Raw genomic sequence first — 26,631 nt, 5'->3', positions numbered from 1 at the left:
ACGAATGTTATTATTGGATCAGGAACGGGTGCTGAAGTAGATCATAAACTTATCGAGAAGTTTACGAAGTTAACTCCTTCATACAGGTATGAAGGAATCTGGAATAGTAAGAATTCTAGCGTAGATTAATCTGTCTAACAAACAGCTTATAACAAACTCTCAGGAGGCAATGGAGCACGTGTTAGTTTTTATTTGGATGCAGTTCCTTTCCAGGTGAAAAATTGCAATGATAAAAAAGATCGGGCGTTTCATTGGTTTCCAGAATGTTGTTAATAACAGAATAACTAATTTTCTCTTTTTTGGTCTAGCATGTTTATGGAATTATGGGAAAATTTTTTTTTAAAGCCGACTGATTCAGTTGATAAAGCATTACTAAATTTTCCAATTCTAGTTCAAAAGGAGGAAAAGGCTTGGAGATCAACAAAGGCTGATTATTTTTTGCCCATCAAACGGGCTGTGTTCGGAATTGGATATCAGTGTTTATCCATAGGGGGTTAAGTCGACTTTTGATTTCGAAAACCTGGAGAATTTTACCAATTTTAAATATTTTGTTGCAATTATACTTAATTGTATCTTAATTTTTTGTTACGTCTGATGGTCATAAAATAGTGTTAAATGAAGGAAATTTTCTCTTGTCTTTCAGTTTTGTAGATTTCTTGCTCATGGATTTGTTACGCCAAAATCAGAATAGTGAAACTCAGTATTCCTCCTACATTTTCCTTAAGGAGAGTCAATTAATTTCTTTGTATTGCTTTACAATGATGTTCATACATTTTTGTAAATTTCAATCAACGCTTCTACAACTTAATTAAAACAACTATTCAATCCCTCGAAGCAGTAAATCTAGTATTCATCAAGCCAATACTATTTACACGAGTCGTGGGTTTAAGTGTAAATTTATTCTTATTATGAACCTGTTTCGATAGAATTTCAACAAGACAATCAACAACTCACTCGGTCTTCAAGTTTGTTGTGATTTTAATCTATGTACTTTTTTGGTCTACGTAGAAGATAACAAGGAAAGAAACCCAAGTCGAATAAACTTAAAATCCAAGTGCCGCTGTAGACAGGTGACAACAGGTAAGCAGTGTCGGTGGAGTGTGTGTGTGTGTGTGCGCGTGTGGTAGTGGCGGGCGGGGTGGACGATGCAGCGTCGCCGCGACGGACACATCCCCGGCGCAGGCGTGAGATCATGGCGGTCGGCGGAGCGTCGGTATTGACGTATCGGCATAGTCTAGGTGGAAGTGCGATGTGTGAAACGTGAATAAAGTGGTGCATGGTGTTCCATGGGCTGTGTATGGGATCGTGATCGACACCATGCAGAAGGACACTCCACCAGGTCCCAGCACCGACCAACAGTTTGTCGGCCCTTACCGTCTGGACAAAACTCTGGGCAAAGGACAAACGGGTAACTACCCTAATGATATCTCCATCCCTGTGTGCTGCTACACTATACACCTGACCACAATACATATTACCTTACACTCACACACAGCTACAGACTACACGGTCAGTTCTCCTCGAACCCCGAATATTTCAATCTGTCAAATCTCAATTTGTTTGAACAGATTCTGTGTATTTAAAATGTTATTTTCCTTAAAGATTCTACCATGAAACTTGATGTTTACACTTTTATTTTATTGAATTTGTCGTGATATTTGGTACACTAACCTGTAGTAGTAACCAACGTAAATACAAATCCACAGATATTCCGCAGTCATATAATTCTGTTATGGTTGTTTATGACTAAGAGCCAGCCGAGGGGTTTTTTGGTCGGTGTCAGGGGACTTGGATAATTACAAATAATTAATGTGGCTCTAGTGTGAGTGGGTGTACCGAGTTGCCGATTCGATCGGTTTTGGTTTAGGCACGTGTACCAAGGCTCATTCACAGCCCTCGGTCGTACATATTGGCCCTCTAACCTACGCCATCTAATCAACATGTCGCTCAGCCATTTTCGATGCAGCTGTTGTTTAACTTCCGATGCGGTTATGTAAATTTCTTTTAAACTCGCCACTCATAAATGTATTTTTTCCCAATCTTGCGATCCAAAACACATGCTATTTTGACGGAGTTTTATGTATCTTTGGTGAATGATATTTGGGACACGCTAATGCGGTGTTTATTGTTGCCACTCCCTGTGGAGTGTGGAGTCCTTAGCGACTTGATCACTACATTAAAATAATCATCTTCCGGATAAACTCCACACGAGATTACCCAGGGTCACTTTGAGTGAGGTTTGATCTCAAAACTGTTATTTTGCTTAAACAAATGAGTTCACGTGAACATATAACATGTGCTTTGAGTTAATATAAATCGTAGTAAGCTGAAATTTACTAGTAGCCTACACACATTGAATTCCCAGACATCAATCAATTTGAATGATTTAAAATGGCACAAATTGCACATGTTTGTTTGTCAGCATAAATTTGAACTAATAATGGATCTAATTAGCTTAGTACATGGTCCCTTCTCTAAGTGAGAATGTGTGACAGTATGACGGTCGTGTAAATATTATTTCCCGTTTTATCATAAACACGGATATGTATTCATTCATAAGCATTGTATCACTGAGGAATACATGAACAGTTAATTCGAATTACTCTTGCTCATCAAACCTTTATCATTACGAGAATCACCAAAGAAGTCCTGAATAAAAAGCACTATTTTAGCCTCCGATAGCCTATCAGCTAACACGTTGTAACTAATGCAAATAGCAAATAGTTGATTAATATTATATGACCATTAGACTTTTACCACATAAGATTTATGGTTAGTTTTTACAATTAAAAAATTAAGCCTTACTATAAAAACCATATCAGGATCCCCTTGGTGTAAATAAAATTGAGACAGGCAATTGGTACATTACAACTGAGTGTTGTGCTTTATACAAAATACCTATTCGCCTACACAATTTCTTTATACAATTCTAAATAACTGAAATATAAAAATCGCAGGGTAAAACATGGAAATAAACCTTTTGAAATTACGTGACTGACTTGCTTCAACCCCGCTGATATTTTTCTAATTGTTTTTCCTCAATTTCTTCAGAAAGGGTGATATTTGATGCAATTAGAGCCAGCTAGGAGTATAACGCTACTTGTGTTGTCTGTTTTGTGTGACGATATAGCTAGAGGGAGCACATGCGCACCACTGCCACTGCCGACATGATCACATCGACTTTGGTTTGTTACAAGGAATTGCTCCTCGTCGCCCAATTACGTTGGAAATATCCGTGTAATAGTAATTGTTGACGAAATAGACTTATCGGTATCGACTCGAGTCTATTAAGGACTGTAAAAGGCGATATTAATAGATATAGAAATATTTGTTTGCTTTAGATAGAAATGAAAATTAATTTATTGTTAGATTAATTAATAAATAATATTTGTTACTCTTAATTTTGTTGAGCATAATAATTTCAACATTTTGTATTTGTTACAATTATTTAAGAATACATTTTTAGTTGACTTTGAAAAAAGGAAATAATATTGTTACAGAAGTTTGTTAGGTGTGGGTGTAGATTTAATGAATAAAACTGTGGAATTGTAAGATTAAATTCTAAGGTTATTATCACGGTTTTTTAGTGTCAGTTTAAATAATAATAACCAACTAGAGTTTGGTTTTGCTTTAAAGTACCCTAATCAACCTAAAATCTTAACAAATCTCACTGAATACAACACTGGCCAAAAATTAACCCATACGTTTTTGAGCATGGACTGTTTAAAATATTGTTACACGTTCAATATACAGTAGGTTAAACTTGTATTTTGGGTTGTGTCGTTGAGAATCAAAAGTTAGGCGATTAGGAAATACCGAGAGCCAAATAAATAAGCAAAATGTAAACCCTGCGATTTAAAGAATTCCTTTGGGTGAAATCTGTCATAACATTGTGTTTTAAATATACACGAAAGCGATTCGATTACGGCCTATATAAACATTACTACATTGTTGATGATAGCTCATTGGCACTAACACATTATGTAAATATGATACTTTTGGAAGTTTTATAAACAAACTCACATCTCTCGTCGTAAAATTATTTTAACTGTATTTTACCGTGGTGTTAACCTTTAGAGAATTCAGAAACGGTGATACAGATTTATTAAAAAATATATATATATTTTAAAATAAGTTTTCTGTGCAAAGGAGTATTGAAATTATGAATAATTATATCACGCTCCTATTGAATTTAATTTAATAGTTTGGTGAAATTAAATACAAATACAAAGTTTGGTAAAATGTTAACAGATACATAATTACCATGTGAATTAATATTACCTTATAAAATTTATCTTGTTACTTGATAGTCCGAATACTGAGACGTTTTCGACACCAAAATTAGCACTAAACTATTATTTTCATGACAACTTGGAGATCGTAAGTCTACATGTTGTAGCTACAGCAAAGTTCTGAATTTCGTTTCACCTCGGAAAGGGGAAATTCAAATACATTATTCTCTACTGTAGCCCGCGGGACTTCGTTTTTGCAGTGAGGATTCTTTCCTATTATTCTTTTTCTGTCTTTACTTTCCCAGAAATACAGTTGCGACAGCAAATCTACTATATAGGGAATAAGCTGTTACCGTAGGTAAGACCTAGATCTGGAACCGATTGCCTTTTTAATTTTGATGTCTCCAGAGGTCAAAAACACTATATGATCAAATTCACACACGCACGCAACTTGAGTAACAATCATCAGATTTGTATTAAATTTGGTACAAACGTGTATTCAAACGAGTTCGCGGACCGGCATGATCGGCCCATGGAACATGGGTAAGGGGGGGGGGTTTAAATTGGGATTCCCATTTTTGCCTCTTAAAATAAAAATTTTATCCTTTCCAAGTCATTTTGTAGAACTTGTAAAAACAAATAGTGTAGTATTTAAGCGTTGTACGCTTAATGGTTATGGAGAAAAGTCCAAATAACCACAATAATTTAGTAAATTTAAAATTCCCATTTTATTCTTACGAATAATAGGTAAATTGTTGTAGTTTGCCTTGTATGTTTGAATACAATAATGGTGGAATATGATTTTAGTGTAGTTAGGAAATAAATTAGGATTAGGTTCACTTGTTCATTATAGATTTTCCTTAACAAAAACCTGAGAGGCAAATGACGACACTCATGGTGCAACCGGTGTTAGAAATGCCATAATGCAGCATTCAAATACAGTCATAAATAGAGGATATAGTTTTAAATAAAGGTTGGACACCTTTTGTCCTACACGTCAATGTCATCAAAATGAAGTCTATTAATGGAACTTTTGTCACGTGTGTCACTGGCTCTAAAGAGATTGACTTCAGCCTAAACGTCAATGTGGACTGCATTCAGCAATTGATGGAATATTTAGTCCACAAATAAAGATGACCGCTCACTGTCTTTGGTCTGGAACCACCAACCCCGGTTAAATACTGGAGGGGTGGACTTGAAATTTATGTACTCTTTGCTACACGATTTTTCCATTTTAGAACACCATTCTAGATATTTTGGGTCCAGTTAGTTACACCAGTCCCCTAAAAGTTGCAAGCTTATAGTAAGAATCAACGCACTGATATAAACCTAGATAATATGTGTTTGTTTGCATTGCAATAGTTATGCTACATGGCGTATAAAGGCGTAACCCCTTATAGATGCTATACTTTTAATGTAATAGTAACAAAATATTTGATCTCATTGAAGGTTTGAATATAACAATAGGTTTTAAGATAGCCCCTAAACGATTTGTCATAAATTAAATTAAGCTGAATAAAATCGCTTGTTCTTGTTCGATATATGCTGTAGTGTGATTTAATGTTTACCTTTTTTTTCTTGTTGTTCAACCAACTTTTAAAACAAATAAAACAGTATATTTAGAAACTATTGAATGTCATTCGTTATTTTCCCCAAAGGGTAATGCCTACTGTGAAATTTACAAAATAAGAGAACATATTCAGTTGCCACCTGTCACCCGTATCCGGGCATTAACCCGCGTCTTAAGGCTTATGATTTCATCGTACGATGAAATGTAAACTAGCACTATCAAAAGCCAAGTCGAATATAGTTTTAATTGCTAATTGCAAAGCCTGAAAAGTCAAGGCCTATTAAAATCTGTATATTACATTTTTCTCATTTGATGAGCAAATAATTCACTGATGAATTTCCTTGATATGAATTAATCAGTAACTTAGTCATCAAGACTGCACTAATCAAGAGAAACTTAAGGTTTGAATTAACGTCTATGCATTGTTCATGGCAGTAAATATTGCTCACTCCAATAACTTGTGATGAAGATAAATTGATTATTTAATGATTAATGATTTGTCCAATGAGTCGATTTATGCTAAGTTCGAGGATTACTACAAATTTCTGTAAATGACACATGCCTAACAGAAACTGTGACAATACATGATGCTCTGTTAACATCTAGAAACTCGCCGAAAATTAGTATAAGGATATAGAATTTCAAAACGAAATGGCAGTATAAAACAATTGCTTACTCTAAATAAAAATTAATTTTTGATCAGCAATTATAAATACAGTTGCTCAGTTGTGGATATTAAAATAATAATAAAGACACTGTGTGAGCACATGTATTTGAGAAATATATTTTTTAAATTTATGTTTCAATCTATTTTCTACTCCAACAATTTTAGCAGTGGTTGACATATACTTATATAACACGTGACTCGGATGTCAATCAACACCTGTTTGATTAAATACTGTATTAATTTCGTCTTGATTATCATTTTACGTATATTTTATGTATATTTTACGTGAATTTTTTACTACCCTTCTATGAGAATTTAACTAATACGTCTTCCAACACTTTTTTATACATCTGCTCTTATCTTGTCCACCGGTCATCAGGCTCAATATTGTGTTTCTAGCATTCTGTTTTATTCGGAGTGATGATTGTTGATGCGGTAATTGTATTGACATCGCAGACGTGATGAACATGACCAAAGTCAGGTAAGGGTTTCAGGGGATTTTAAGGAGTGAGGGAGAGTTTGTGTTTGTGGGGAGCGACCCTCGCTCTACAAGAGGGGATATTATACGTCTCAAAGACCATGGAGCCTCGCCGAACTGTTACTTATAATTACACAACAGTAACAGTTACTGTCTAGTCAGTTACACTGTATAGGCTTAGGCGTATCTTCTTATCGTGAACTACCAATACGACGTATGTTGTTTATACAGGTTATGTGCTTGGTAATCTAAACTTATACCATACTTTTTTGGTTTGAGTCCTATAGGCTATATTTTGTCCTGTCAGTATTCAATATTGTCATTAAATAATATCAACTTTTTATTTCCTAACAGAATGAAACACTACTTACAAGTGCTCAATATGAATTACAGCACAAACAATTAAAATACACCTACCGCAGCAAGCCTGCAGACTAAGTGGATTTCCATTAGTATGATTGGATTTTTACTAAAATATTTACGTAATCTTGTCAGATTTATTCCGTATTTAAATAACATTAGATTATATGAGTACCTAGGTTTGTTGCTACAGAGAAGGGAAAGTGTATTTTTGTAAAATTGTATAAGTATGAGTTAATCAATTTTCCAAATGTGATCAAAATACATCGATAAGCTAGCGAACTACAACCTTTTACTTTTTCCCATTAGTGGGAACTACATTAGAATTGTAGATGCACAGTTGTATTTTCTCCGTAACCTTTGTACCTAAAACAATGTTTCAATGTACAAAATTATATGTTTTTAAGTTCTAGTTGATTTAGTTGGGCAGTTTTATGTTTCAAAGGGGAACATTTGAAAAACACAATTTTTTACGTAACACCCTGTGGCGGTCTTACTGTTTCGCGAAATTATTCAAGTGTGTCTGCACGTTCCTGCCAAATGTCATCAAAATCGGACGCACACACATACTTTGACTCGTTTGACTTGTTGGGCAAATTTACCATTCAAACCAATGTATACCTTAACTTACTTTTAAAACTTCAGCAACATTCATTCCTAGATATGAACATGAGGTTTTTAAAATAATGAGTATTTATTTATGTTTTTAATTTTATAATTTTTCAAAACAATTACAATAGCTTAGAGTAAAAACAGTACTGTGAAATTTTCACTGTACAGTAATATATTCAGGGTATCTTTTTGCCATTTTTGTAACTAATGCATTATGAGTCTTTAATTAAAATATGATTAAAGTTAAATTAATTGGAACATCCCTTGTAAATTAAACAGTTAAATCGTCGGTCTGGGTAGAGGAAATGTGTACTTAGACCTCTGCCCGACCACAGAATTGTAATATTGGGTCAATATAAATCCAAAGCCCTTTATTACTTAACCCATGTAAACGTATCAGAGTTGCTGTTTAATGGTTAAACAAATGTACTTTCCTCCGTCACGATTTCTTACTAATGTTATAATGAGTGATAATTGGAGTATGTTCGAGGTGATAACGTATTCTGGTCTAACTGACAACGTCGGAAACTACAGGACTTACTTAGAGAGATTTCATCTGGTCTTTTGAATGTGCCAAGTAAATTACCAGTTTAAAGTTAGGCATGTACAATAAACTTTACCTAAGAAAAGAAAAAGTATTTATACATCACACTAATATAATTATTTACACCAACACTTTCTTCTAGTTCGGTCTTGATCTGTTATATAGATGTCAATAGCTGACTCAACAAATCGTTTAGTACTCGATTCTAATTAACACACAATAGTGTAACATTTTGTCTTCATCGCAGGGGCATATTTATGTAAACACAGAAAATGAACCCCTTGCAGAACATTTTACGAATCACTATCTTACTGAGATCAACCTTAGAATGTGCATTAGATAGTAATAAAATAACACAAACGGCAGAAAAATATCGAAACGGATAGGCAATAAGCGTATGTGCGTTTTGGAATTGTTGTTGGTAGCAAAATTGAGTTAAAATAGCAAAGGCAAAGAATAAAATATCTGAGTGTACTCTAGCAAATTTTATCGCAAAAACAGTATGAACAAAGGTGGCTTTTTCAAACTCCATTTGTCTGTATTAGACCTCCTTTTGAGGTCTTATTGTGAAAACCACCATAGTTTATATACATCCGCCTACATATGAGTGTTCAAAGAGTCTGAAAGTATTATATTCCAAACGCAATTTCTCGTTGAACGATTTATTTTGATATTACCTCATCACAATGGTCAATATCCTTTCCCAAGCCATTCAATTGTCTTCGCAACAACTATCATTATACGATTCTATTCTTTCGCCTATATGACACATTGATTTTTTTATTACATAATTACTATCCGCATATAATCGAAGTAGGTAAAATCTACCCATTAGTTTTAAAATAACTGTACAGTAAACTTTAACAAGTATCTGTAGCCTTTATTAACTATAGATGACCGACAATTCTCTTTATAAGTGATTTCTCAAAGGAATACAATAGCGTCAACAACGTGGTGATTCGGATTATGAGGAAGATTGAAAATTCATATTGCGCATATTCATATTTTCATAATGAGGCAACCGGCAACCGGCAACATCATTGTGGGCATTTGACATTGAGCAAGTTAATAATCCGTAATTTAAATAATAATGAGCTACTTTAACGCTTCATTTGTTGGTTATTTTCCAACAATATTTTACAAAGAGCTCATAATCATTATTAATAGGCTCGTCTATTTCTGTTTATTCAATTAATACTTGTAACCATCTAAAGACTAAAACACGCGTTTTCAATCAATAGCGTCTTTAAACACTACGCTTAATTGGAAGCTGTGCATAGTAGAGTTCTGACTCTTTACAACGTTGGTGCCTAAGCACGGCAAAATACGCAATTAAGTGATACTCCAGCTCGGGAAAGAATGAATCGGTTCGAAATAAGAATTCGACGAAGTGAGTATAGTTCACAACATTCAGTTTACAAACCAGCATCTTTGTCTGAACTAATATGACAAACAATCACAATTATAATAGACATAATCTTCATTAGTGTTTCTTAAAAAGCAAGATTAAATTTACTATAAAAGGTATAAAATTACCTGAGTACTGCCAGAGTAAGGATCATACCACCACGTTACCGGATCCGTAAGGACTAACAGGATCACTCTGGCAGTACTCAGGTAATTTTATACCTTTTATAATTTGTTCTGTGATCCAGGAGACAAAACAACTCAAAATATGAAGTTAAATTTACTGTTATAAATAGGATGTGTAAGGTACAATATTGTAAAGTGTCAATCTATATTTTGAAATAACTTCAAACAGAAAAAAAACGACTCGTTAAACATGTTGTGCCTCTCACGTTATTTTTGGCCGTTTTACATTGATGATTCGTCAGGTACAATGACATGATAACACAGAAACACCCTACATTTAATTCCATTTAACAATTAATTCCAACGTTTCGCGAGACGTGAAAAACATCGCGGATCTTCAGGGCGGCAAAAATTCATGATTTCTCCTGAACTCTAAATACGACTATGTAAGTTAGTACAAACAAGCTTTCACCCTGATGAAGCACGTTTTGGGTTCTCGCGAAACGTCAGAATTCATATGCAGGACGATTCTGTGTTAATGTTTCATCGCACCTCTGTCGTGAGTTATTGATAAAAAAAGAAACTGTTAGTCCAAACGTTTACCAATGAAGTGTCCACCTAAAAACGTCCAAAATATTTCGTAGACGTTGGGTTTGATATTCAGTTTTGCACTATTTCTGTCCATGCGCGATATGCACTGACGAACAGTACGTGTCATGTTATGTATGATCGTGATCAGTGATCACTGCCTCCTCGCTTAGTAATAATTGTATGATTGATTTTCCAACCATTGGTTTCTCTGTGGCCTTTGTGGTATTTTCATCATTAACTTAAAACGAATCTAGACATTTTTACTCTGTCGTCTAGTAGCTTAAACAGTATCACTGGTTGAACGCTCAATAGCCCTAGCTATACTCCTAGGGCCAGAATTAATTTTCCGTAGATTTATTTGATATCTGAAGCCTTTTCGGGAGACATAATTTCTGCGATCCTCGTATTTCCAAAATAACAAACTCTACGGCTACCGTGCTGGGTGGAAAGCTTTCCAATTAGCTCCAGGGATATCAACCACGTTACATTGTTCTGGATTGATTCTTTATTGAAATGCCTAAGGAAATGGCATCAAGTCAAAAGGCTAGTAACATTTTTGAAATGCTAAAAAAGTATTATCTACATAACATAAAATGTACAAAACACCCAACATAATATGTGAAAAATATATTTTACATTTAATATTAGGCCTACTTCACTTACTAGATTCACTTACTAAGATTTTTCTTATGCCTTGGCTTTATTCGCCAACAAATTTTTATGCCAAGCCATCTTAACTATTAAAATTAACTAGTATTATTTTTATAATTTTCATGTTCCCTCCTGATATATCTTAGGAACAGTTTGTTTTTGAGTAAAAAAAATTGTAACCAACGTATCTTTGAAACATTGCAGGCCACACAAAAAACTTATAGCTTTAACTTAGGCTTTGACATTACAAATTATATTCACTGAATTCAAAAATGGTACATAGGTATCAAAACAAACTCAAGATTCATTAAGGAATTTATTTATATAGCGAGAAATGAGTGGAGTAGCAAAATGTAAAGAGTAATTGCTAAATGTAACAAAATGGACATGGATTGCTAAGTATAGTAATTATTTTGTAATATGTGTTCTATACTTAGCAGTAAAAATACAAACAAATGCTCGTGTTATCTATAATATTTTATGAACACAGTATAAACTGACGATGCTTTTATTCTTACTGCATTACATTACTTTTGATGGTTGTCAGAATATTAATTTGAAATTAGTCATCATCAAATTATTTTATGTATCATGTGTCATATGATAGATTACATCAGTAATCAAGTAAACCAACCCTCCTGATCAACCAATGAGTTAATTAGCTATATTTCGATTCTGATCATTAGCTATGGCTGCGTTAATCAACAATAAAAAAAATGAAAAAATAGTTCTTGAACACATACTTCGCTCATTTACTATTTCTGTATTATTAAATCAATGAAATGTGCTGATATATGTAGAAATTACTTAGTTTGAAATTGCAGTTTAAAGAAATACAACCTTTTCCTGAATTTAGCTTAAAATAGACTTATAACCCGTTCATGAGGATAAGGTAAATTCAACAATCGTTTTCGTTCATTGTGTAGGAAATCAAGAGTAGTAAAACCACTTTAGTTAGTTAATTTGTTTGATCACTAAGTATTGTACCTAATAATTAAATTATAATTGTGAGCTAAAATAAATTTGTGGTATTTTTACTAGTATTAAACCGAAATAGTGAAAGTTGTTGGATTGAAATGAAAAAAAAAAAACCAAAACAATAATATCCTTATTTCACTCTTTTGCTTGCCATTTACATCATGTACGGTAACGTATATTTATGTAAAGAACAAACTACTTAAGGATATCTTGTTTCCACTAGGAAAGTAAATTCAGAAAAGGGATCAGTTTTGCGGAAACAGTAAGCCAATTCAGTGATACAGGTACTCTGGTCAGAGAGCTCCTAAAATAGACAGCTCATTACACAATTTGTCTGGGTATGGATTCAGTTGTTTGATTGTTGGATCCCAATTTCAATAGGATCACTCCTTTCCTAATAAAGCTTTTTCATCAACTCTCAAACTAACCCTATTAAATATTACTCTATAAGAACATTAATTTTTTTAATTAGTTTATTACAAGTAATAAAATTTTCTTTTTGATTTAAAACTAAATTGTGTGTGACATTTTTGTTCAAGCCAATATATTTCAAGGATGTTAAAATATTTCTAATATTACACTTTAAAATGAATATAATTTTATGAAAACATATTTTCAAAATTGAAATCTCTTAATAATGGAAAGAGTTTCTTTAATAGTAAAGAAAATAACGCTAATTTTCCATGGCTTGTGATTTTTAGAATTCTTAGTGAACTAATTAATTAATTATAATAACTAATTAATTAATAATCTCACTTTGTTAAAATAGCTTATCTGTTTGCAAATGTTTATAATTTGCTAAGCTGTTAAAAATAAGTCGTAACTAATTTGTTATTAAAAAAAAACTTTCGTGTATTAATTTTTGTTGTCAATTAATTTATAACCATCTCAGAAGAGTCCTACAATGATTAGATATTCTTGGAAATTAATAACTTTTAGCAAAATATTTTTCACAATACACTTAGATTTCCGATTTAGATTTTGGAGATTTTTTAAACGCAGTTGACAATATTTTTTTTCATTTCTAAGAAACATTTTCAGTTTCTTGGTGTAGTAGTAACATAGTCTCGTAATTTACTTATGAAATACAATATATGAGATATATTTTGAAAAATACCTCTTCATAGAAACTAGAACATCGATTTTATTTAGAACCTTTCATAAAAATTAGAGATTTTTAAATATTCACATTGGCCACAGTCTCATCAGGGACAGTTTCTATAATACATTTAGATAAAGTAGACCCATTAGACCCATGATTGATTTAACATTTTAGTTTCTATGTCCCCAGAGGCCCAACACACCATTCGTTCAAATTTTTATACAGGGTGCTCAATAAAGGTGGGGACATATTTTATCTATTGATTCCTTGGGTCAAAATAAAGAGAAAATAAAAAATAACAATTTTTCCAAAATCACTTCATTAACCAGATATCCTCCATTTTTATCTTTTAAATATACATTTTTATCTTTGATTTTTTTCAACCGATCTTTATGAAAATTGGTATGTATGTTATGGTAAAAGTGACCCATTTTAGGAAAAAAATCCATCTTGATTCGACATAAAATTACAAAATGGCGGTCATTTTAATTTTCAAAATTTAAATTACTACAAAATGGCATATATTATGAAAAAATGAAAATTCTACTTTTATTTAGCATTTTTTATTCCCTATCAAACGATATCAAGTTCAAAAAGATCAAATAAGAAATAGCTGAAATATTACGATTTTTAGTTGTAAAATGGGATAGAATAAGGCTAAACTAGTCAGGTTTGCCCCATTATACACCGGCAACTAAACATCTTAATATTTCAGCTATTTCTTATTTGATCTTTTTGAACTTGGTATTGCTTGATTGGGAATTAAAAATACCAAATAAAAGAACCCATTTCATTTTGTCATAATATCAGCCAGTAATTTAAGTTTACAAAATTAAAATGGCCACCATTTTAAAATTTTATGTCCAATCAAGATGGATTTTTTTATAACATGGGTATCTTCTACCTTAGTATACATAACAAGTTTCAAAAGATTGTTTTAAAACATTCAAACAAAAAATTTTTATGTAAAAAATACAAAATGGCAGATATCTGGATAACGGAGCAATTTTAGAAATAAATGTTATTCTTGATTTTCTCTTTATTTTGACTCAAGGAATCACTAGGTAAAATATCTCCCCAATTTAGTATGCATGTGTATTAAATAAACTTGAATGAGTTTGCGAATCATCAAGATCGGGTGATGAGAACAGGGTGTTATGGGGTTTTGAATTTTTTTTGCAAAAATAGTGTTTTTTAAATTTCCACTGTCTATGAAAATACCCAACATTTATTGAAGCAATCTTGTAGGTAGAGCTAAAAAAAACAACAATTAATTTGTACATTGAAACATTGTTGTACAATAAATACCCCCGCCGCAGCAAACCTGCTGACTAAGCGAATTTCCATTTGTCTTAATTGATTTTCAATTAAATATATTTTAATAACATTAGGTTTAACGAGTACCTAGGTTTGCTGCTACAAGGAAACTAATAAAGTGTGTTTTTTTGTAAAATATTGATAGCTTAGTACAAAATAAATAAATTTGATCATAATACAAAATATATCCATAAACAAGCAAACTACAACATTTTACAATATTCTCTATAAGAATAACATGGGAATTTTAAATTTACAATTTTTTTAATTTTCTCCGTTACTATTAACCGAACAAAAATACTTTTATATACTAAATTAATTGTTTTTTTAAGCTCTTTAAAAAGGTCTAAAGAGAAATTGGGAAGTTTTGTGTTTTGAGGGTCAAAAGTGAGAAAAACCAATTTTTACCCCATAAAACCCCCCGTAAAGCCCCGTTCCCATGGTCCGATCATGCTGGTTCGCGAACTCATTCAAGTTTATCCCGCTTTACACCTTTAAACCAAATTTCATCAAAATCGGACAAAAATTACTCAAGTTATCGCGTTCACGGACTTATATATATATAAGTCTATATATATATATATATATATACATATATAAAAATTTGAACGAATGGTGTTTTTGGCCTTTGGGGACATCAAAATGAAAAAGTAAATCGGTCCCGGGTCTAGGTCTTACCGTGCCACCTACGGTAATAGCTACTTCCCTATAGGGAAATTCGCTAAAATGACCGAGAAAAATCTTAATATTCTAAACTTAAAATTCCCATGTTATAATTATGGAGAAAAAGTAAACGGTTGTGGTTTGATTGTTTATGGATATACAATATTGTATAAATAGGATATACAATTGATACACACATATATATTGTATTTTATTCAAATTTATTTATTTTGTACTATAATATTAAAATTTGAAAAACCACTTTTCCTATTTAAGGTCATATTTTAGTTAAAATCCAATCAGACAAATGGAAATTCACATGGTCTGTAGGTTTGCTGTGGGGGAGTATTTTTGTTACCACACAAGTGCTGAAACAGTTATTTAATTTGTGCATTGACAGTATTAAATTTGCAATACCCATAAGGGTGCAACATTGTTGTGCATGAAGAAATTTAACATTTATAAACCATGGACGATTATTTTATTTCTGTCTTAAGACTTACTTTTGGTTTCACAAAAAGAAATGACAAAAACACTTGTTACTGTAAGGGAATGAAAGTTTGTGAAACTATATATATTCTCTTTGGTATATTGGCTATTCACAATAATTTTTGTTTCAGGACTAGTTAAATTGGGCATCCACTGTGTCACAGGAAAAAAAGTTGCAATCAAAATTATTAATCGTGAGAAACTAAGTGAATCGGTGCTTATGAAGGTAAGCTAGCAGTCATATGGTTCAACTTTATACCTTAAATTTGTTTCATGATCAGTAATGTGCAAACTAAAAATTGATATGTGACATAATAGAGGATTTCAAATGTGTTTCCAATACAGACATCATTTAAGTGAAGGTTAATTCACTTGGAACAGATGAGATTTATTGTCTACTGAAAATCCTATAAATCAGCACTGCTGTGTGGTAATAGTCCAACCATTTGTAGCAGAACACATTTAGTATTTTACCATATTGAACCTTAGATAAGTAAATATAGTCATTATTTGCTAAGAAATGTCCTTCATCTTCCTTCCATCCATACGTAATTTGACTTTTTCTGTTTAAGGTTGAGCGAGAAATTGCTATCATGAAACTTATAGATCATCCACATGTCCTAGGGTTGTCAGATGTGTATGAAAATAAAAAATATTTGTAAGTATAATAGCTTAAGTATTTTTTAAATTACTGTGGCAATTATTTATCTCACATGGTTATTCCATATGTGACCTGCGCTGGGTCCCTGATTTTATATAGTCTGTCATGATTGAAATTTTTTTGTGACTTTAGCAAAAGTGATAGGACGTCTCAAGTCTCAAGATACTACTCGTATCTGTGAAATTGACTGTAGTCGGTTGATTTTTCATCTTCAATGACAAATTATTTTGCTTTCCTTTTAAATTTTCAATACATTGTAGAAGATAACTAATATAATACTTGAACATTTTTATGTTTATGATCCTATTAAAAAGGAACTAAATGTTATTTGTTGTTAGCATGTGTATACTCTTAGGGTATTTTCAGGTAGGAGGTTACAATTTTGAGTTGGTAGCACCATTTTTGTATGCCATAGAAACGGCTGATTTTTGTAATTCGGCATTGTTGTTAAGCAACATATTTTGTTGTTATGGAACCAGCGTTATTAAAAGACAAAGGGGTTTAAAACCATTTCCAAGAGGGAAACTTTGTCTTAATTCAGTGTTAGATGTCCAAAGACCAATACATCCTCGGAGTGGTGTATCAGTGACAAAATATTCAACAGCAAGCTTTGCTTCACAAAAAGTTTCCTGGTCACTTAATATATTGTTTTAGTGATCAAAATTGGCCAGCAAGATCATGCGGCAACATACCACTGGATGAGTCAAACCAGCCTAACTCAACTTATGACTTTTTTTTGTCCTAGGACGCTAAGCACGAGCCCGGGATTGTTGTTCACATTACTTCAGGCTAGAACTAGGGATTGTGGCATTATTACTTAGATAAAATCCATTGGTGATTTGGCGGGATTGGAACCCGAAACCTCACGGACCGAAGTCTCACGCTCTAACCACTAAAACAGCTCACTCCCCTCAATAATTTAAGAAATTATGTAATAGATTTACAGAGTTATCCCTGAATTTCAACAAGAGAATAATTAAAAGAGAAAGTAGTTTAAAACACTAAAAGGGCTGAAATCTGTGTGGCTGCGTTATTTGATGGATATTATTTATTAAATTTATTTTGATAGACATAAACCAAAATATCTTATTCCCTATATAAGAAATTCGCTAAAAGTAAACTTCAATGTAGGTAGAATTCAATATTTAGATGGCAACCTAACAGAATCACCCTTTACACACCCTTGTTAAGATGACAAGTTTTATCAAAGTACAAAATCCAAGAATCTGTTCTTCTGGTATTTTGTAGAGTTATTCCTAACACAATAGATTAAAACAATCACTATACAGGGTGGCTGAAAAGTAACTTGCACCCCCCTTAACTTTTCAACCATTTGAGATATTAGAAATCTGTTTGCGGCAAACTTCTTAAATATGAGGGGCTACAATAATTATGATTAATTTTGAAAATTTTGCCCTTAGGGGTAGTGGGGGGTAGGGGGTAGCTCAAAAATTTCAAACAGCAAGTATAGTCGAGTTTGGTATCATTTTACAGGTCTTGACGAAACATAAAGATTATAATAAAGAAAATAGAAATCGGAGCATTAACAACAACATGACAGTTCAAAATTACTTTTAATGACCATTGTGTTAATCATTTTTAGCTGCCATTTTGTTATTATTGGTCCGATTTCTATTTTTCTTTATGTTAATGTTTATGTTTTGTCAAGCCCTGTAAAATGATACCAAACTCGACTATACCTATCATTTGAAAATTTTGAGCTACCCCCTACCCCCAACAAAAGCAAAATTTTCAAAACTGACCATAATTATTGAAGCCCTTCACATGCAAAGTTGCCGCAAACCGATTTCAAATATCTCAAATAGTAAAAAGTTAAAGGGGGTGCAAATTAATTTTCAGCCACCCTCAAGGTTATTTGGATTTGAAACGTTTTAGGGTGCCATTTTGTTATTAATGGGCCGATTTTGGTTTTCTTTATGTCAATTTTTATGAAATGAAATGAAATATTATTTATTTATACAGGCAAAAGTTATGTTTCCTCAAGACCTGTAAAATGATACCAAACTCGACTATACTTGTCATTTGAAAATTTTGAGCTACCCCCTACCCCCACTAAGGGCAAAATTTTCTCAATTGACCATAATTATTGTAGCTCCTCATATTTAAGAAGGTTGCCGCAAACAGATTTCAAATATCTCAAATGGTTGAAAAGTTAAGGGGGGGTGCAAGTTACTTTTCAGCCACCCTGTATTATTTTAGACTTAGTTTATTCCACAACACTTCTTTTTAAATATTCTAAAAATTTTATCTCTCATCCCAAAACAAATTCTTAACCATAACCAACATTTTTCACTTTAAATCATAACTTATATGTTCTGTAATCAGACATTTTAAGTGTACTTGGTCAGTGTAAATCATTGAAAAAGATTAATCATGATCTCAGATTGGCTAGTTAGGAATGTGATCTATCTTGTATCGTGCATCGAAACAGAGAGAACATCTTGCATACATGCAATACCTCCTCAGGCATACACACCTTTCAGTTTTAAAACTTTAGCACTGTTTGAAAAATAAATGGAACCAAAATAAACACTCCTGTAATAGGTTTGTAAATCTCTAAATATTTCCTAAAATAACTATCAATTCAATTCAATTAATATAACTTTATTCATATCAGTACAGGATTGAATAAAACTAACTAAAATACTCATCATTATCATGCATGACGTAACATACCATCAATTAATAGCTTTTCAGCTCAAATAAAGTAAAACATACAGTGCAATATTAATATGATACATGACAAATTAAAATTAAAATAATAAATAAAATTGTTTTAAAACCACAAGGTGGCTGTGACCGTCTCGCTAAAAAGTTACTCTTTTTCGTGTCATATAATTCATTCTCCAAGGAGAAATCGTCTTGTCTCACTTTTTTATTCGTTTGAGACTTTTCCTTTCTTCTTTGGTTTACTACCAGATTCAGTAGGCCTACCTACTGCTTACAATAAACTTTCATTATCCAGAAATGTATTGTTCTATTCATATCTATATCATTGTTTACAAGCAATTAAATTTAATCCAAACAATGCAATATAGATACAGTAGACTCCCTCTTATCCGGACTCCTCGGGACCAAGGCCAGTCCGGATAATGGGTTTTCCGGTTAAACCGACGTCCCCAAAAACTCGTAATAACGGTCTGTTTACTGTGATATTCGACTTAAATTTATGAGAGCATTGTATTTAGACACGTGATCACTGGTCTCAAATCTTTCCCACGAGAACAGTCGTTTCAGTACTACCCACTTCCTGCCGATCTAGTCCGGTTAAACCAATGTGCTGATAAAAATAGTCCGGTTAAAGAGATGTCATTTCCGCCGAGTGTAGTCCGGTTAAACCGATGTCCGGATAAGAGGGAGTCTACTGTAGGGCTATTATCTAAAAAAAAAACAAAAAAAAAACAGTCGCGAACTAAGAAAGTATCACATGTTCGTGTGCAGCTTCAAACAAGTGGACCTCACGGGTGAACAGACAGGTGTAGGGTACAGAGAAAGCAGTTAGACGATAAAACAAGCTGCGCTCGCATCACCCAGAGCTAGGTCGCAGCCACCCAATGTGGCTATGTACATACTGCAATGGCCCGCTACGAGTTGAGTCAGTGAAAAAGCATGGTGGCAGCCACCGACCAGCGATGCAGTTCATCGGCGACTGGGTCGCTGCCACCGAGGTGGGTTCCTGCGACCCGATATTGTGAAGGGCTCCATAAGACACAATGCAATTTTACAGTTCTGGTGGCTGTGACACGGTGGCTGCAACCCAGTTTGATGGCCTTCCCCAGTGATTACAGTAAAATTGTGAACCTTTCCCGGGATCATGGGCCATGGGGTCATCATCATTGTTACTCCCATTCGTGGGAAATCATTAATCTTAGAACAAGTGAAATTTTAGTTCTAAAAACATATTTTATTTAATTTGTTTTATCCCAGGTATTTGGTGCTAGAACACGTGTCTGGAGGGGAGCTCTTTGATTATTTAGTTAAAAAAGGAAGGTTAACGCCTAAAGAAGCAAGGAGGTTTTTCAGACAAATTATATCCGCCCTAGATTTTTGTCATAGTCATTCAATTTGGTGAGTATCTCAAACTGTATTTTTTATAGAATATATTTTTGTGCTCATTTGAGGTCAGCCACTACTTTATAGTGTACAAATAAAGTAATCTTGTGAAGAGTAAACTTTCTTTATTTCTGATGAATACCACACCATCTATCAGTACCATGCTTTAATGTAAAAACATAGCTTTCAGATTACCATTAGATACTTTTGATATTTTTCTAGTTACTGTATAATATATGTGTCACCTATTTATAAAGAAAAGATTATTTATAAAATGTTGATTATATGAGAGTCAATGTATTTAATAAATATTTATAATACATGTTTCAAGTTGAAACCTTGAAGAACACCATATACCATTTTGTTCATACAAAAAGTTTTTATTATTTTTGAAAATGACTGCACCTATTTTTGTCAGATGGTTCCCAATTTCTTTAAACTCATCTTTGACCCCAATTTCCTTTAATTGTAAGCATTAAGTTTGTTGTATACACAATCAATTGCCCTGGATGGGTCACAAGATAATCCAGTATTATTTTGTAACTCATCAAGAGCATCTGAGATCTGGTTGAAAAATTTAGTCAGAGAGTTTGAAATTAACCAATTTGTTCTAAAACCATTTATGATTGTAAAACAATTTCTTTCTTATCAAAATGTTTACAACAATAATATTTTGAATAACAATTGTCTAAAAGACAAACAACAATACGGTACTCTAATAGTCTAAAATAAACTGTTAAATTTTAACTGGCTTTACTTCAGATTACTTCCGATTACTTAAGTTTTCATGTGTTCCAACTTTAAGTCTACACATCGCTACTGAGGTCCTTGCTGACATGGTGTTTTATATATTATTATACTAGTTTTATATTTTAGTCAAGAGAACATCGCTGTCTAGCTCTGTTTTGTTCCAGTTAACTATATATTTTATAGAGGTAGATATCATTTTTCTCAAACAAATATAGCAGTTGAACATTTTATTTGGCAAATTAAAAAATCCAAACATACTTCTTGATGTTGCGAGTCATAACTGTAAGCAAAGTGTGTCAATTGCAATGAACCCCCCCCCCCCTTTCCCCACATGTGCCACCCTTGTCTCGTCTTAACCACTCATAGCCTCCCACTTATTATTTCCATTACTGTATTGAGACATATGGAATAATTAATAATTCATCTCTAAACAAATTAAAGTACTCCTAGGTGCTGCTTCAAGAAAATTAGATTTGTTAAACCTTTCAAAGGTGGATATTTTTATTTTGTTTTATCGATGAAAAATAAATCCTATTACCCCCATACACTTATATATTTCTCATAATAATATGATATTTTAGGGGGGTTAAAATTATAGTTTTATCATGAATGAAGCAATGCTATTTTTTACACTGTCCAATAATAAAGTGTAAACATTGTACCATTATCTAAGTTATTCTTATTAGACATAAATACCCCCTTATTAGATGTTATGAGTGTGTTAATTAAATTAAATGAATATTTTACTTTTACTTATTATACGTGATTTACACGTTATATTGATTACGTGATTACACGTTTATATTATATGTGATTATACTATACCACTAAAATCTAGCATGAGAATAAAATATTAAGTTGCTGTTTCAAAATAAAGTAGCCTTATCAAAAACAAAACAAAACCTTCACTGTAATAAAAATTTACAAGTACAATGATAGATAACTTCAAAATTGAAAATATAGGAGAAAAAACTGATTAAAAGGAGCAAAATTACTTTAGTATAACAACTTCCACAATTTCAAAGATTTCAAAAACTGTACTATGGACTAAATTTATCTTAGAACATTTATCATAATATAATTAATTAATACTGCAAAATGAGTTGTATGATTACAGCGTAAAAATTATTAAAAGGAGAAAAAATACTTTTAATGAAATTTTAATATTTTCAATGGGCCTAGTTAGATAGTTTATAAAATTCCAATCAAGAATACAATAGAATATTATTACAAATAGGTACATACTTCGTAGGAAAAATATTTAACTTGACTACAAATAACTGGAACTTTAGATGATAACTGCAATTAACATTAGAGGAAGAAAAATAATGAAATAAACTATTTCTCTTGTAATGTAAAAACAATTTTTTTTTGTTATTTGGCTATTAAAATATGAAATTATAAATTTCAAATGGATAAGTGTAACCATACCTGCAATGTTGGAACATAACTACGCTATACTACATTACTTAGCTATTAATGTGTATTTTGTATTATAAGCAATATTTGATTCAAGTAATTAGTTTATGCAGAAGCTCTTAAATAAACTTTTGGATAATTTCTATGCAAGAACATTAAGTTATTACAATTTTAAAGCTACAAAAGGTTGACGATTTAAATTTCACCGTTTTAAGTTTTAGTAAAAAATTTAAAGAATAACATAATTAACTAAATTTAAATGATTGTGAATATACGTGTGTTGGCATGAGAGAACAGCCTACGCACAGGCACCTGCCCATGTAGGCCTATCCCATAAGTAAGGCAAATTTTATTTTATTTTAGAAATATTGTACTGTTAGTTGTATAGCTACTCTCTGTTTTAGTTTATATTCTTGGGATAAATAAACGTTTTTCATTTCATTTCATTTCATTTCCATTTCATTTCATTTCACTTTAAATTAACTTATGATTAGAATATTATTCATTAAGTCCACTAATTTCTTGTATCTTTTGCAGTCATAGAGACTTGAAGCCTGAAAATTTGTTATTAGATGAGAAAAATAATATTAAAATAGCTGATTTTGGAATGGCGTCCCTTCAGCCTGGGGGAAGCATGCTTGAAACTAGTTGTGGGTCGCCTCACTATGCATGTCCAGAAGTGATAAGGGTAAGTGTTTGTATAATATTGTAGATCAAATATTGTACGATTCCAAAAAGCAGTTGGTGGCCTTTTTTGAACTTTTATTTGCCAGTCAACAAAGAGCAAGGGCTTATGTGTGGAACGTACTCAGCAAAGCAAGAGTTGAGCCGATAGAGTTGATCTTTGAGTGAGCTGATAAAATTTAGTGGTGGGCACCTATACGTAGCTAATTTTTTAATTTTACACTAAAAAGCCAACATACCAGGTTAAAGCTTTGTGATTGCTGCTAAGCTTGAAATACTCGTAAAAATACATTAGGAATATAATCTGTAACTTTTCTGTAAAACATAGTACACTAGCCACATTATCATCGATCCATGGTCACACAGTAATTTTATTTCTGATTTATGTTTTTCAATATAAAATTTAGCTTTGAAACATTTCATAAATATGAATGAATAAATAAATATTATAATATATTATATATTATTATTATATATTATCGATATATTAATATTATTATAATATTATATATTTAATAATAATTTTATATATTATTATAATATAATATTAAATATTAATATATTATATATTATTATTATATATTATCGATATATTAATATTATTATAATATTATATATTTAATAATAATTTTATATATTATTATAATATAATATTAAATATTAATATTAATTATTCAAATTAATTTATTTAAAATATCAACTACTTGGGAATTAAAACATTGATTTATTGCAGGTAGAAGATTATTGTTTTGGAATAATGACATATCTTAATGATGATATATATAATATCGATTTTAGAAATAAAAGACCCAATTTCTGACCTTAGTTTACACAGTGATTATATTTTATCATTTTTATTGCATTTTTTGTATTGATTGACGTTTGCTATACAATGTATAGTTGTCAAAGAGCAATAAAGACATTATTATTATTATTGTTATCTTATTAGAATACTAGATATTTCGCTTTCGATATAACTTATTGTGCTTTTGCCATAGTTAGATCAAATGAGAAATCATGCAAGAGACTAAATGCAGATTTTATTGCAAAATTATGATTTTAACTTTCAATTTAATGTTGAAAGACTTTTGATGTAATTTTTTGATCAATCAAATTGCCAATTTCAGGACAAAGCAATATCTTAATTGCTTAATATTAATTTTAATTTAGTTACACAATAAAAATGTAAATATATCTTACCATTTCCTTCATTCATTGAAAGTGGTTTAGCTTTTGACTCTATATGTCAAAACCAATTGGTAGCTTTTAAGATTTGTATGTTCTTTCCATACCAGCTTTTGGGCAGAGAGTTGGGTGGAATTCTTGTAAACGTTGGGTAAATATTGACCTCCAGCACGGCACCAACTAAACACCAACCAACGACCTCCGGTGACACACGGACATGTGTGTGGCAAGCAGTGTGTAAACTCTGATTTGATAACATGGGTTGGTTTCATGTGTGACATGCCTTATGTGTAACCAGCCTAAGTGTTCTGTTGGGAGGCGTCACAATAAACAGAAAGGCCAGTAGTCCAGTAACTTGTGGTCTGTATAACCCAATCTTTCTTCAAACAATATCCATCGCTAGTATTTACCTGATATTATAACACCTGTACTCTATATTTTTACGTATCTTTTTTGTCTTAGGGGGAGAAATATGATGGCAGGAGAGCGGATGTTTGGTCCTGTGGGGTGATATTATATGCTCTTCTTGTTGGGGCACTGCCCTTTGATGATGACAACTTACGCCAGTTGCTAGAGAAAGTGAAACGAGGAGTCTTTCACATACCACACTTTGTACCCCCAGATTGTCAAAATCTGTTGCGTGGAATGATCGAAGTGAACCCTGAGAAAAGGCTTACAGTATGTATTCAAAGTATTTATTTTCTTAATTCTTTGTGATGCAATCACTAATATTTTCTTGAGTCATTATTTGCTACTAAGACGGTGAAAAAGATTAGAGTCTGATCATTAGAATACTGGTTTCTATCTCTATATGCTTAAAACCCAAAACAATTAAGTGTTAACCCATAACCACTTTGTTGTAAGTGTTAGGGTACAAAAAATATCAAATCTTTGTATAGATGCTAATAAAAAAGGATTTTATAAGATTAGACTTCATATGATGCCCACACTAGGGGAGCATATTTTAAGGCATAATAAATGAAGTTTGAATGATGATTGACTGAAATGACAGCTTTGTTACTGACCTTCCAATAATCAAATGCTGCTAGGTCCATATGTAAATTGTTGCTATCTCGTTGATCACAGCTGGCAGAGATCAACCGACACCCGTGGGTGACTGCGGGTGGCAAGGGTGAGCTTGAGCTGGAGTTGCCAATGATGGAAGTGGTTCAAACTCACATCATCCCCTCCGTTGATGAAATGGACACAGATGTTCTACAGGCCATCACTAGCCTAGGCTGCTTTAAACATAGAGACAGGCTAATTCAAGACTTACTAGCTCCTAAGTAAGTCTTAATTTGATATTTAAATTATTGTATGGTTTGAGAAGGGTATATTTCTGTTTGTAATTGATTCTTTTTGTTACATACCTCACTTAGTGAATTTAATCAACCATCTTTTGGCTACCTTATCAAAATCCCCCAGCTGTTTTTGACAATTTTATTTTATTAGAGTTAAATGGTTATATAAGAGGGATGATGAGAATGTGAGGGTGCTCACTATGAAGAATGCCCAATGAATGAAAAGCCAAAGTAGGGTTGGAAGAAGTGAACACCGAAAAAGGCAGTGTTGTATTGATTTAAAAATAGCCAAACCAATACTAACAATGAGGAATGACCTCAAGATGGCCCCATCCACTGCTGGTCCAGGCCAAAGCATCTGTTACTATATGGACAACCCTAGTATTTTGTAGATCTTATTTTTCATACACAGTTTAGTGTGTTTATGTCTGTGAAGGGTGGCTTCAACATTATACACAATTGTTAAACCCAATTCAACTGATATACCCAATTATTTAGTAGCTTCTTTAATTTGTTGATATTATTTATAATTACTCTGTCCCAGTTTCATACCGATTTGAGTACATAACAATGCTGAAAATTTAAGAGGTGAAAGGTCTTTGATCAGTCTGTGTGGCTGAATGCATCATATGGATACCTCTTTTAACAGTCAAATTATAAATACTGTAAGTTATAAATACTTGAAAATAGAATTTAGCCTTTTTTGAAAACGTTATCAGGTATTGGGGTTATGGGGTTGGAATGCAAATAAAAAAAATAAAACAATTTTA

The 26,631-nt window shown here is 32.3% G+C and overlaps 1 protein-coding gene across 2 annotated transcripts in view; it reads left to right on the top strand.

Moving 5' to 3' along the window:
- Positions 1-1,204: 1,204 nt before the first annotated feature.
- The window catches only part of LOC128998550 (serine/threonine-protein kinase BRSK2), a 41,551-nt gene continuing 16,124 nt past the window's right edge, over positions 1,205-26,631 (top strand). For both annotated transcript variants that reach the window (XM_054424736.1, XM_054424737.1), the window contains exons 1-7: positions 1,205-1,408; positions 15,919-16,013; positions 16,360-16,445; positions 20,397-20,537; positions 23,229-23,379; positions 25,023-25,238; positions 25,647-25,846. In XM_054424736.1, coding sequence (XP_054280711.1) covers positions 1,318-1,408; positions 15,919-16,013; positions 16,360-16,445; positions 20,397-20,537; positions 23,229-23,379; positions 25,023-25,238; positions 25,647-25,846 — 980 coding nt within the window. In that variant the 5' untranslated portion in view covers positions 1,205-1,317. The remainder of the gene's footprint in view (positions 1,409-15,918; positions 16,014-16,359; positions 16,446-20,396; positions 20,538-23,228; positions 23,380-25,022; positions 25,239-25,646; positions 25,847-26,631) is intronic.

Source organism: Macrosteles quadrilineatus, unplaced genomic scaffold (assembly GCF_028750875.1).
Source record: "Macrosteles quadrilineatus isolate MER2022 unplaced genomic scaffold, UCM_ALF_1.0 Scaffold_7__1_contigs__length_78375512, whole genome shotgun sequence".
Taxonomy (NCBI): domain Eukaryota; kingdom Metazoa; phylum Arthropoda; class Insecta; order Hemiptera; family Cicadellidae; genus Macrosteles; species Macrosteles quadrilineatus.
Note: the sequence above shows the minus strand (reverse complement) of the source record. Positions and strands in the feature narration are given on the sequence as shown.